General features: G+C 45.6%; 1 protein-coding gene across 2 annotated transcripts in view; it reads right to left on the bottom strand.

Annotated features, from left to right (window-relative positions):
* The window catches only part of LOC111875418 (mucin-5AC), a 194,925-nt gene that overhangs the window by 24,709 nt on the left and 156,003 nt on the right, over positions 1 to 14,213 (bottom strand). For both annotated transcript variants that reach the window (XM_023871658.2, XM_023871659.2), the window contains exon 2: positions 5,854 to 6,143. In XM_023871658.2, coding sequence (XP_023727426.1) covers positions 5,854 to 6,143 — 290 coding nt within the window. The remainder of the gene's footprint in view (positions 1 to 5,853; positions 6,144 to 14,213) is intronic.

The raw sequence follows: 14,213 nt of genomic DNA, 5'->3' as shown, positions 1-14,213 counted from the left end.
CGACACACTCAAATCCTATTCAGACAGTGGCGAGAGAGATGACTAATGCCTCTCACTCATATCTCCCCGCCGGCCTCCTCCTCCGCCCGAACATTTCACTTACAATCGCGAGGTCAACATCTTCATGGCGGCGACACAGAGATGGCCTTCAGTGAAATTACCTTCACGGCGGGCAGATTTTTTTCTGCGTTGCCTCCATCTTCTGGGAAAGACTGGACAGATATTGGATGGGGGGGAAGTACCCGAACCCGGGCCCTGAGAGAACCAACAGGAATAACCAGAACGGTGAAAGGTAATCAGTCCATTCGTACAACTTTTCTGTGGCCAGCTTACTCTTATACCTGAAGATGGAAAAAGCATGTTCCTCCAAAACGACGGTGAATATATACCACACTACATTTTTTGCTTAGTGGGGGAGAGGGTGGAGTCCAACTGGGTCCACTCGGCACGGCGGCCACTGATTGGCCTACTGTAGCCTGACCCGGGTGATTATGATGGAGAATTTGGTGGAATGAAGATTGGCAGGGGAAACCGAAGTACTCGGAGAAATCCCGTCCCAGCGCCACTTTGTCCACCACAAATCCCACTTGACCAGAGCCGGACCGCCGCGGTGGGAAGCCAGCGACTGACGCGGCCTTCCCACAATACTCGTACATGGTCCGTCAAATGACAGATGACAGTAATCATCATTAGTTAGTTAGTTATTGGAGAGGGTGGGTTTCCCCATGCACTGATACCTGTATTGGTCCATTGTGCTTCCCTCTATGATTTCTACCAGTCTCTATATCCTACCGGTATTGGTGCTTACCATCAGTCCCGCCCAGTCAGCGAGACCGGCTCTACTAGCTGAGAGGTATCTATAATGCTTCCCCCATCTACCAGAGGTATTAGAGACTGCTGTTGGGCGGGAAATGTCCGTAATTTGGCTCAGTGACCTCCTTTGGAGATACGAGGTTCTTTTACGTGCCGTAAAGCTACGACACGGGACCCACGGCTTAAAGTCCCTCCCGGAGGGCTTGTTCCCTGAATTTTTCCGCCCTTAAAAATTCGACGACCTCCGCCGGGTATTTGAACCCGCGTACTATGAGTCATGAGGTGGGAACGTTACCTCTAGACTACGGAGGCCGCTACATTAATCATCATAGTCACCACCTTCAGAACCTCAGACCTCAGTGGGATTTTTCCCCTGGACACCGCCAAGATCTGCCTCCTATCCAATGCGAACTCGGGTGTGAATCAAATGTCTCACCTAGTGCCAAGGTTAATGTGTTGAGATTTACATCCACTCCCCCCATACATCATAAAGACACGTTACATTGCACTCACGAGAAATACCCCACAGACACTGCTACTTTACCCAGATAGCGTCACTTTCATATGCGAACAGGAATGGCGTCCAGTATGGATAGCTGAGCATACCTGCATCCATAGCCACGCTGAGCGCGCTTTAGGTCTACCTGTTCTCTGAGGCGGCCTTGGTGGCGGGGTTTTCTGTAGCCCGGGCCATGTATGATGAAACAGTTGGGGGGGGGGCAGAAGTTGAAGGCGTTCCATAGGAATTCCTGAGTTGCCACATCTCTGGACCACAAAGTGTCAAAAGATATCCGATACCGGACGTCCGGTTATATGATGTATTAACGGGCAACCCCTTCTTTCGAAGGGTTCCATCTGTGATGTGACGTCGTGTAATCTGGTAATTGTTTGCGAGCGCTTAGGCGGATCTTCAAGGTCGAAGACCGAAAAAGCAAGTCAAGCAACCTGAAATACGCGTCTTGCTAATTGTTCAACCCTGAAGATGAACCCAGTACGTTCCTTTGAAACGTCGGTACTCTTCTACCACACTACAAGGCGGTGAATATGAAGAGTATAGTATTCTGGGTTCTAACACCGTAGAGTTCGGAGAGAGCTGGAACTTTCGGAGAAACATACGGCCTCTATCTTCAGGATCGAAAAATAAATGAAGCAAGAAAGCAGAAGAAGAGAAGCCTGCCTGCTTCCGCTGGTTTCTTGATTGGCTCATTCGTTGATGACCAAAACGTATAAAGATCCCTTCTCACATTCGTCCCCGAAACAAGAGGCGGCATGGGGACAATCCTGTCAGGAGAGATTCCGTTGTGTACAAGTAAAGAAAATTCTCCCTGCCCCAATGTCCTTCACCAAGAAGTATCTCCGTGGAGCAAAATCCTTATTGGAAAGCTGATAACAGCTCAGCTGGGCAACAAATTACAGTGTTCACAAAAACCAGCCACTGGACCCCTATTTTTTTATTGCTAGTGGGGTGGGACTAAGTCCCTTGTACTGCGGCCACTTCTGGCCTATTGTACCAGCCCCAGATGATAGGTGAGGGTTATTGTGGAGCAATTGGTGGAATGAAGATTGGCAGAGGAAACCGAAGTACTCGGAGAAAACCCGCCCCAGCGCCATTTTGTCCACCACAAATCCCACTTGACCAGAACCGTGATCGAACCCAGGCCGCCGCGGTGGGAAGCCAGCGAATAACCGCTTGAGCTATGGTGTGGCTCCACTGGACCCCCAAACCTGAGCTGAATCCAGTCCACAATTTTACACCATGTTTCTTGTAACACTGAACCAATGACTACACAGCTATAAGCAGTAACTTCGTAGACACATACAAGGACATAAACACGAAGAATTGTGAGGGGGGACCACCCACTTGGATACTCCAGCTCCAACTAACCGATCGACAATGCAATGTTATCCCACATGGTGGTCAAGTCTGTATAACCTGAACAAAATCACAGTAAGTCTAAGGGCGGAGGCACATCAAGGAAACTGGCAACCGCAACGCAACCGTTGAACACACGTTAGTGAATGGAGCAGCGCAAATTGAGGAAACGGCAACGTAGGAAACTGCGCTACTCCATTCAGTAACGTGTTCAACTCAGGCTGATAACAATTCTCGGAAATTTCGGTTGCGTTGCGGTTGCCAGTTTCCTTGGTGGGCCCTTGCCCTAAGGTATATGCTACGATTCGACTGGCTCGGTATCTGGAGGCTCAACTCGATAACTGAACATCACTAGACACGATCCTGAACCTTAAAATCACTTTCCTAACATCCGTCTTAATGTTATCTTTCCGTCTCTCGATCTCCAACAAGGGTTGCTGTATAAGGGGTTTCGCCACCAAACTGCTGCAGCATTAGGGGCCAGGATATGTCACTCCAAATGTCGAGAAGCTACCGGCTGGACTGCAGAGGAACAGGGGTTGCATTCCAGGCAGAGGCAAGATTTCTATTTTGTATTTCCACAGCGTCAAGACAGACTCCGAGTGGTCAAGAAACCTCCTACACACTGGACATCAGAGGCTTTTCGCCGGGGAGTAGAGCTGAGCACTCACGTACATACAGTGCCGTCATTACAAATAGACCTAGATAATAGGCAGTGGCAAAGAGGTAAATTCCATAGTACAGTACCTTACAATAAGTGAGACCTCTTCCTCCCAAATTATTTTCGATTCACCATTAGAAGCCGCCTTCTCGTTCCATGAAATATTAAATATACAGTTGATAAACTGTTGTCAAATAAAACAACAAATGAAGTATATAATACATTAGTCATTTGCAAGGGATTTGAATAAACCTGGTTCCGTAGGCCACGGTTTGGTTTATGGTCTACTTAACGATGCTCTCTGTATAGCTCAGGTAATATAGGGTCGAATGATAAGATGATTAATTAATTTATTTACTTACTTACTCACTCATGGAACTGAGCCCTTCTGGAGCCGCCGCCAATTCTGCAGCTACTCAAGAAGTTTCCAGCATTTTATGCAACCCGAAGGTTCATTACCGTGTTCACAAGAGCCCTCCATTGGTCCCTATCCTGAGTCAGAACAATCCAATCCATACCATGTCATCCTATTTCTTTAAGATCCATTTTAATATTGTCCACCCACCTACATCTTGGTCTTCCTAGTGGTCTCTTTCCTTCTGGCTTTCCCACCAATATCCTATATGCATTGCTTTTCTCCCCCACTCGTGTTACATGCCCTGCCCATCTCATCCTCCTTGACTTGATCATTCTAATTATACTTGGAGAGGAGTACAAGTTATGAAGCTCCTCATTATGGAGTGGTAAGATAATTAACAAATGATTAATTGCGAAGGAAGCTGACATTGCCTACTGCAACATACTGTCCCGACATTCGTTGGTGGGACTGAGTAAAGCCTCGACAAACCTCGCTGCTCGGCCGAGGTCCGAAGCAGGCACCTTCCGAACAAAATTCAGAATGGTTACCGTCTGAGTCAGCGTGCTCGGCTGTAGGTTCCGGGCAGCTTTTTGCATGAAGCCAAACATTCGGTAAACTGAAATGGCGTAACTGTGAAAACAGGAATTTGCTAAATACGATTCAGTCACGTGATTGGGGCATATCTTACATCAATTTATCGATTTCTTCTTCTTCTTCATAGCGTGAGTGTCCTGTGTAAAGAATAAAGCGTAAATGTTCCTTTTATGAAGCAAAAAGTCAAGTTCATCCGCCGCTGTAGTTCCATTCGTTTTTCAAGTATCAATTCTTTCTGCTATTTTAACTGAATGAAACTGGCAACCTGATGCCAGGAAACAACAAACGTTACATGCATTACTACATAATGTTTATATGTGGAATTTTATTTTTCTTCACAAGAACAGGAATGGATAAGCCTTACAAAGCATTATAATTAGTCTCTGTCTCTGAGACAGCGCCGACTTTACTTAAAGAAAAGTTCAAGACTCCGGACCTGAACACGGCAACAGTTTATACAACAGGACAACGCACGAACTTCCTTCTTTAATCATATTATAATAAAAGATAAAAAAACTTGCGCCCACGGTTACCGTTAACCTTTGAACCAATGATCGGATCTTCACGAAAGTTGGTATGAATATCATAACCCCTAGAGACCAACCTGCCGCTGTACTTTTAAAATTTCCTTCCAACGGCAATACCAGCACAGAATTTGTATGAACTATTGAGATGGGCCGCCTGTGTGGTCTAGTGGTCAGAGTTCCTGGCTACAGATCCAGAGGTCCCGGGTTCGATTCCGAGCGCTACCAGATTGTCAGAGAAGTATGGGTCTGGAACGGGGTCCACTCAGCCTCATGATAATAAGTGAGGATCTATTTCAAGGAAATAGTGGCTCCTGTCTGGAAGACCGAGATTAACGGCCGTGGGGATTTGTTGCGCTGACCACGTGACACCCCTCTATCCGCTAAAGTTGGCACTAACTTCGCGGCGGTCGCTCGGTCGCACTGGATACGAAGCTAACGATGTACAAAAGAGCCAGTTGAATACAGTCCAAATCCTCACACCCTCCTCCTTTAATATTATAATCACATGCACGCCAAAGTCCGAGTAAATGCTGCATGTGGCCGTCATCTCTTAAGTACGCATTACACTTCCCGTCTATCTCACTGTCTCTAATATAATTTGCTGAAAAGTATCGCGAGAAATATTACCACAGAGCATAAGAAATTAAACACCAAATGAACCTACATAGACGCATGATCTGGTACCGCTCGAACACTGGTAATGCAGGTTCCAATACCTGTCGGGGTGTGGCAGCATGTCCGCGTTTTTATGCATTGGTGTCGTGTGTAGGTTGTACTCCTGAGTTAAGCCGGACCCACGTGTACGAGGTCTTATGAAATATTTAAACTATGAAGGTCCCAAAATTATTAATATTTTCAGATTTAACTCTGAGTCAGATCAAGTCAGACAGCTTAATCCGGTAAAGCTAAAGAAGAAGCTGCCCAGTGAAAGAGGTGCAAGATCATAACTTACAAGCGTCTATCCCTTGCCAAGTTCAGTGTGATGATGGTGGTGTTTTCCACGGAATGCAATGTTTCTGTAACTCACCATTCGAGTCTCGATGTCGATTCCCGGTTTATGCTTAATCTTAGCGACGCTGCGACGTTCACCGCCCAAGATTGGAGTACAGAGGAAGTAGCGAGAACTGCGGCGGCCGTCGCGACGGTACCTGTCCAACTGACGCATCATGTGAACCGGCGTCTTCGCCGCCGTCTCATAAAGCCGTTGTACGCATTCCGGTCGAGTCCCAACCGCGAAGAGATTCTTGGTGGCGGCCACATCTTCGCAAGAGGAGAAGTGCTCAGTTCTCAGGCTGAACGTCGTTATGTCGCTCTCAGCTGCAACACAGAGGAAGGTATGGTTTCAACATATGCAGTAGCTTGCCGACATATTATGGAGGCTAATCAGGTTCCTCGGTGTGGTTCCTTGGTTTAGGGATAAAGCTCCCGGAAATGATCAAGGTCATAAGTGTAGGTCCAAGGGCTGGAAAAAAACAGAAATGGGAAAATTTAATGTTACGTTATTATGTTTGGAGTCCGCATCAGTTCGCTCTGTGTTAGATATGAAAGGTTTTAGAGCAGGCCAAGACCCACAAGCCGGTCACGGTAGCAGAGCGGTCTAAGGCATACTCGTACACTGACTTCGCTCGCTCGGAAGCCGGGATCGTGGGTTCGAATCCCACACAAGACATGGATGTTTGGTGTGTGTACGCGTTTATTCTGTCTGTGTTGTCCTTTGTTTAGGTAGAGACCTAGAGACGAGATGATCGCCCTTCCAAGGAGTCCTACCCTCTGTAAAAATGATCAATGAAATTAAGAAATCAGTCCTATGCTCCAAAGTGGGAGCGAGAGGGGAAAAAGACCCACAAAGGGTCAAAGGCCCAAGAGAGGAACACAGAGGATGTATGGGAAAAGGGAGTAGAGGAAAATATTTGGTAAGAGAAGGCAGTAAGTAAGAGGCAACTATTTAATTTAGCTATTAATTAATTAATTCAGCACAGCGCCATGCAGACGTATGGGGAATTGGAAGTATAGCTCCACCATTCTCGACCTCGGAACCAGATTGAAGTGAGAGTGGCCAGTTTCACGCTTCGGCTGCTTTATCCCCGGAGAAAGGATCCCCGTTACCAATTGGATATGAGGCTGGGTGGGCCCCAGAGCTGATCTAGACGTTGTGGAATACAGAAAAATCTCTTGCCCCTGACGGTAATCAAACCCCGACCATTCAGCTTGTAGTCCGTCGCTATACAGACTGTTCTATCCCAGCGAGGGGCGAAAGAATTAGATGGATAGACAATCATGATTTCTTTGTACTGTCCCAGAACTCGTCTGGGTGGACTGAAGAAAACTACGATATAACAGACTGGCTTCAGCCTTTTCATGGATGGAACCAGAAAAAGCGGCCGAGGAGAGGAGATGACCATTCATCTCCACTTAGTGCTTGGGTGAAGAATGCGTAATGCTATATCTCCAATCTCCACACGTCTCCATTTCGTGTCACCGAATTAAGCACATGAACAATATCTAAACTCAACATTTTTACAAAGTCTTGGCGATTCCAGCCGTATTACAGGGTTCAATGCCGTTTGTTTTGCGGAAAGGAGATTAAATTAAAATTTCATCAGCAGAAATGAAATTCTTCGTGCTCCGAAGGTAAGTAAATAATAACTTAAGGCAAAATTGATAAGAACATACGGTAGGAATTAATTCTGACCGTCTTCAAAAAGAAATTCTGATACACCGACCAAAAGGAAAAAGACATGTTGGCAGACCGAGGAAGAGATGGAAATGAAGTCCGGAACTCGGGTCATTTGAGATTTTTTGTGGACAAAGTGACACTGGGGCAGGTTTTCTCCGAGTACTTCGGTTTCCCCTGCCATTTCTCATTCCACCGACTGCACCACACTCATCATATATCATCCGGAGCTGGTACAATATACCAGTTAGTGGCCGCAGTACCAAGTGGACTCAGTCTCACCCCACCCCAAGAAAATAACTAAAAAAAATCGTAAGTCTTTTTCTAACCGAAATCCCTAAACGTAGAAGAAGATGGTGATCGTGATAATGGACAACGTTTACCTTTACCTCTAGACCTGCCATCCCAGCTAACTGCCTAGTCACACGAGAATGGCGACGGCGGCTTACAAAACACAAGAACGCCTATATTTTGCAAGATCTCCATCCCGAACAAAACTACACAGAAATTCCTGTCACCGTAGAAATGTCTTACGGTCCTGCTTAAGAAACTGGAGAGGCGCCTTTGCCTTAATGACGGTCCTCTCTCTCTCTCCTGTGCCTTGCCTGCCCACATGCGTAACAATACCGCCCAATAACTTCTCCCTGCTAAGTTGTTGTAATCTGTCTTTTCTTGGAAGAAAGGATTTTCGTATTTCCCCCCCCCCCATTTGGACGTGAAGGAAGTTAAGTAGGGCGACACCAGAAAGGAAAGAAAATATTTCAGGGTTACATTCTTTTGTCGTTCTATTTTCCAGCTGTTCGGGTCCTAATACGCGACAGGTAAAAGACAAAAGACTGAAATATTTGCGTCTCCATAATGCTGTTTCCCAGGTAAGCTTACCACAACATCAAAACAAAACCTCGACGTCGGTTCTTTGAGTTTTCTGAAGCAAGAGACAGCCGTTGATAGGGAACGGCTCTGCAAACACGACCGTTGCTAGGTAACGGCTATACCGACTGCGCTACCCCGGCTCACCTACAGTATGACATACACGTTCCAAATAGAAAGAGCAAGCCTTAATGAAACGAGTATTTTATGTATCTATCAATTACTGCATGATGGATATTGTGGGGGGGGGGGATTGTAGAAATTTGATACTTCATGTTTGTACAGAAGGACCAGTTTAAATCTGAACAACAGCGTTCGGTGTAAACGTTTATGAAGAAACGGAATGCAGTAGCATGGGAGGCCTCTAAGAGATTTAAGGTTTTTACGACGGTGAAAATTATATTGTGGTTGTCTGGGTTCTAACACTAGGCACTTACTACAGGTCTGTAGGAACCTGCTGCCTCCAATCACCATGAAGATGGACGCAGCAGGTTCTTCCGGAAAATTGATACCGCTTACGGGACTACACAATGATCCACAAGGCCACATTATGAAAGATACAATTGGCGTAACAAATATCTTCTTCTTCTGAAGAAAGCAGTCTTCTGGGATTTGGCACCGTGTATATGTGGTGTTAACCGACGTTTCGGAGGAACGTATCGCCTCCATCTTCAGGGTAGAAGAAAAAATATAAGAAATCTGCAAGCGGAGACCGTGAGAACCGGTAAAAGCAGACACAGGCGATACGTTCCTCCGAAACGTCGGTTAACACCACATATACACGGTGCCAAATCCCAGAAGACTGCTTTCTTCATAGTCACCGCCGTGAAAGCCTCAAATCTTACATCTTCTTCTTCTGCCTCCACTTGGCGTATGGGGCGTCCGGGAAACGCTCGTTTCACTTCAGTTTCTTAATCTGAGACGGTCGGTAGGACTCTACCTAACATAAACACAGAATAAGCACAAAGGGACGTCCATTCCTTGAGTGAGATTCAAACCCACGATCCTAGAGTTCGAGCGAGCGAAGACACTTCGTGCCTTACACCGCGCGACCACTGTGTTCGGCTTGTGGGCTCTATAGAGTAGACCTTTTCTTAACCTTTTAGAGCCCGGTGGTTACTATATGACCCATCTGCTATAACACGCATAGGCTCTACATTCTGCGTACAAGAATAATGTATAGTGGAGAACGATCATTTTTCTAAACAGTATTAACCGGTTGATCTCAGTAGCGAAGACGTAATATGTTTCCTGCGAGGAAAGAAACTGAATTCTATATATTATTTAAAATAATTTCAGCCTTTAAAGGATTAATTTGCCGGTCACGGTAGCCGAGCGGTCTAAGGCATGTACTGTCTTCGCTCGCTTGGAAACCGGGATCGTGGGTTCGAATCCCACTCAGGGCATGGATGTTTAGTTTGTGTGTGTGCGTTTTTATGTGTTTGTGTACATGTAGAGGCCTTGCGACGTGCTGATCACCCGCCCAAGGAGTCCTACCGAATGTGTAAGATCTAGAAAGACCGAAGTGAAAGGCCCACTGGGGCTGCAGTGCCAAGGAAAAAAAAAAGGATTAATTTGATACGTCAGGCTTTCCAGAGCAAGGCAGCAGGTGTCACTTGCCGTAACAGCATATGGAAAATGGTCTACACATAGATACCCTACAGGTTACCTTCCGGTGCAAATCAGGTGGCACCGGAATAATTTTATGGGACTGTACCAGGCCGACCATGTATGGGAACAAAGCTGGATGCTGCGGAAGAAACTGCAGTTTGTGGGAACGGCGAAGAGCTGTGGGGCGGGAGATGACACGATAATGGAATGCTGGGTTATAGCCGTCCGAAGCAAACACGTATTGTCTGGTGCTCGCTGAAGCAGTGGAAGGAAAGCTATAAAAGCTGCTTTTGCATGCCAATTGGCTACATCTCCATTATCCATAAGGTTAATAACATGCGTGGAGGTAGTTTCCGAGTCTCGAGAGAGAGAAAACTTTCTGAAACGTGTACGTGTATTTGTATGCTGTACACACAAGGATTTCTAACATTCGGGTATAAAATTCGCAGGTTCAACATGGATATACCGAAAAGCGTTACCGGACACACACCTAAGCTAGCTCCGTAAGGCTAAGTTAAAGTTGTCCCTGTGCTTAAATGATTAAGCCCTACGCCTTGAAGGCGCATGAAGGAGTGGATGTATAGATTCAGGTTTTCTTGACCTCGGCACTAGCTTCACGTCCCGGCCGCTATACTCCCGGGGAAAGAGTCCACGGTACCCATTGGATAGGAGGTTGGGTGGACCCCAGGCCGCGCCATAGCTAAGCGATTAGTCGCTGGCTTACCACCGCGGCGGCCCGGGTTCGAGCCAGGGTCTAGTCAAGTGGGATTTGTTGTGGACAAAGTGGCGCTGGGGCAGGTTTTCTGCGAGTACTTCGGTTTCCCCTGCCAATCTTCATTCCACCAAATTCTCCATCATCATAATCACCCAGGGTAGGTACAATAGGGCAATCAATTGCCGACGTGCCGAGTGGATCCAAGTGGACGACACCCTCCACTATGGGAATTTAAACTTTTTTTTTGGGTGGACCACAAAGCCGGTTTGGACGATATGGAGAAGAGAAAATTCTTGACCCTACCAGGACTCGAAATCCGACCCCTCGGTCGTCCAGGCCGTAGCTAGTCGCTATACCGACTCCTATCCACTTCAATGTCTCATGATCTTTCTGCTTAACATACATCATAACGTTATCGTCCGGTTCCCTCCTCAATTTTCCAACTGGGTGTTCCTCAAGGTTATCAGCCAAATTTCTCCATGCATTCAGTACCCCTATCATCTTAACCGCACATCAAGTCACTGTATCTTCCTAGATTTCATTATCCTAATGGTGCATGTGCCGATTACGGTGGCCATGCGGTCTAAGGCATGAACTGGCTTTGCTCACTCGAAAGCTGGGATCGTGGGTTCGAATCCCACTCAAAACACGGGTGTTTATGTGTGCGTTTATTCTGTGCGTCTGTTGCCCTGTATTTAGATAGCGCGACCTTGCGACGGGCTGATCACTCGTTCAAGGAGTCATACCGCCTGTGTAAGAAAAGATTACGAAACGGAAGAAGCGGCTAAGGCCAAACAAAAGGTTGTAAAGCCACGAAGGAATGAATGAAAAGATGCATGCATACGTTACGGTTTCTTGTTAAGCAATGTTCTAATTCTGTACTTAAGTCACTCTTCGTACAGTCAAATATTTAGGCTGAGCCATTTGTTTCTGTAACGGATGTTCTTTCTTCAAACCAAAACACCACGCTTCACAACCATACAAAACAACTTGCGCAATGATTGCCTTGTTGGCCTGTATTCTTTCTTATCATGAGCTTTTAGGGAACGAGATCGGGAGGCAACAGTTCTTCTCGAGAATAATAGTGAAAATTATTTTCCAATAATCTCATTAATAGTTTTTGTTGTTGGTAATGCTGAAGTTGATTTTTTTTTATGTTAGACATTATTCATGGATAGTTAGTTAGTTATTGGAGAGGGTGGGTTTCCCCATGCACTTAGACCTGTATTGGTCCATTGTGCTTCCCTCTATGATTTCTACCAGTCTCTATATCCTACCGGTACTGGTGCTTACCATCAGTCCCGCCCAGCCAGTGAGACCGGCTCTACTAGCTGAGAGGTATCTATAATGCTTCCCCCATCTACCGGAGGTATTAGAGACTGCTGTTGGGCGGGAAACGTCCGTAATTTGGCTCAGCGACCTCCTTTGGAGGTATGAGGTTCTTTTACGTGCCGTAAAGCTACGACACGGGACCCACGGCTTAAAGTCCCTCCCGGAGGACTTGTTCCCTGAATTTTTCCGCCCTTAAAAATTCGACGACCTCCGCCGGGTTTGAACCTGCGTACCACGAGTCATGAGGTGGGAACGTTACCTCTAGACTACGGAACAGCTTTTATTCATGGATAACTTGTCATTCACTAAATATAAGCTCCATCCAGTGAGACCAATTAGTAGCAGTTCGAAACATTACCTCGCCTTACAAGTTTTAGTTTTCTAACATTAAAATAGGATATTATTTTATATAGTTCTTTACATATATCTTTACATTCTTCTTCGTTTCAAAATAATATATTAAACTATTACTGCAGTCACTATCCTTTATCATATACTTTAATTATCATCAGTTTACTCATTTATTATATATGATACTATTTTATTACTATTTCACTCACTCACTCACTCACTCACTCACTCACTCGTGGAGCTTGAGAAGCCGTCAACTGTGCAGCTACTCAAGAACTTCCCAGCATTTTATGGAATCCGAAGGTTCATTATCGTGTGTACAAGAGTCCTCCACTGGTCCCTATCCTGAGCCAGATCAATCCAATCCTTACCATCACATCCTAATTTTGTAAGATTTGAGGTGTTCACGGCGATGATTACGAAGAAAGCAGTCTTCTGGAATGTGGCGCCACATCCCAGGAGACTGCTTTCTTCACTTCCTAATTTTAATCGTGAGTCTAAGAAATGTGTCTAAAATTGGTTTGTTGGATACACTCACGAATGCTCTTAAAAACTATGTAAAATTATGTCCTTTTATAATGCTGCAATGCCTCTTGAAGATGGTCAAGCTAGACCGAAACGTGAGAGGCAAAGTAACGCCTTAAACAATTACAACAGATGGGAGATGCACTTACTGACCAAATTTGTTATGTTTTCAAAGATTTTCAAACGACTTAAGTGCCTTTGTTACAGTTTCTTGGCTCATAATCGCATTGCCGACCACTTCTTTACTAACGCTGCAAAAGAATTCTGAAAGCTTCATGTTTTCATACAATTCGCTGTACTCTGTGTTACACGTTGCCTGCAAGATGTAAAGGAATACTTGCCTTTCTGACCGCATGTCTGATCCACCCAACCGATTTTAAACTACATTCGGTTTGCGGCAAATGCTAATCGAATCTCATCCTAATCCACATCGATACACTTCTGTACATGATGTTTAAATTAAACTTTATCAAGAAAGTCGTCTTCTGGGTTTAGGCGCCGTGTATTCTTCGTTTTGGCCGACGTTCCTCCGAAACGTCNTTATGTAAGTTTTGAGGTTTTCACGGCGATGACTATGAAGAAAGTCGTCTTCTGGGTTTAGGCGCCGTGTATTCTTCGTTTTGGCCGACGTTCCTCCGAAACGTCGGCCAAAACGAAGAATACACGGCGCCTAAACCCAGAAGACGACTTTCTTCATAGTCATCGCCGTGAAAACCTCAAAACTTACATAAACTTTATCAAGTTTCTCGAAAACGGATTACCCTACAAGATGCCGGTAAGCCTACATGGCATAAAAATAAATCTTGTTAAGAAAGATTAAGACAAACTAGAAACTATCATGAAGCGGGCAGCCTACCCTTTGACCCTGAATATGAAAGCGGTATGTTCCCTTGACACGTCGGTTGGCTTTCACCCAGCTACAAGGTGACATATATTAGAAGAGAAGTCTTCACAGTCACTGCTGTGAGAACCTCGACACCAGAATGGAGAGTATACACATCTACACTCGTATTATACTGAGACTCCTACATGTAAAGGTGTCCCTGTAACAGGCCGTAAAGGCCCGTAGGGTTTTGAGACGTTGAGGATCCAACATTTCCTATATAATCGGCTCATTCAGCCTTACGCGCCGGCCGCCATTTACCCTCAGGAAGATTCCTGGTACTCATTTCTGTTACAGGCTGAGTAGATCCGAGGGCGTTAGTGCGGCTGGAAGGATTAGGTCAATTGAAAAATCCAATTAGCCCATCGGGAAACGAAACCGCTACCTTCTTACTTGTAGCTTAGCATCTCAACCAACTACGCTACC

Source organism: Cryptotermes secundus, unplaced genomic scaffold, assembly GCF_002891405.2.
Source record: "Cryptotermes secundus unplaced genomic scaffold, Csec_1.0 scaffold115, whole genome shotgun sequence".
Taxonomy (NCBI): Eukaryota; Metazoa; Arthropoda; class Insecta; order Blattodea; family Kalotermitidae; genus Cryptotermes; species Cryptotermes secundus.
This window is presented reverse-complemented; position numbering and strand designations above follow the sequence as displayed.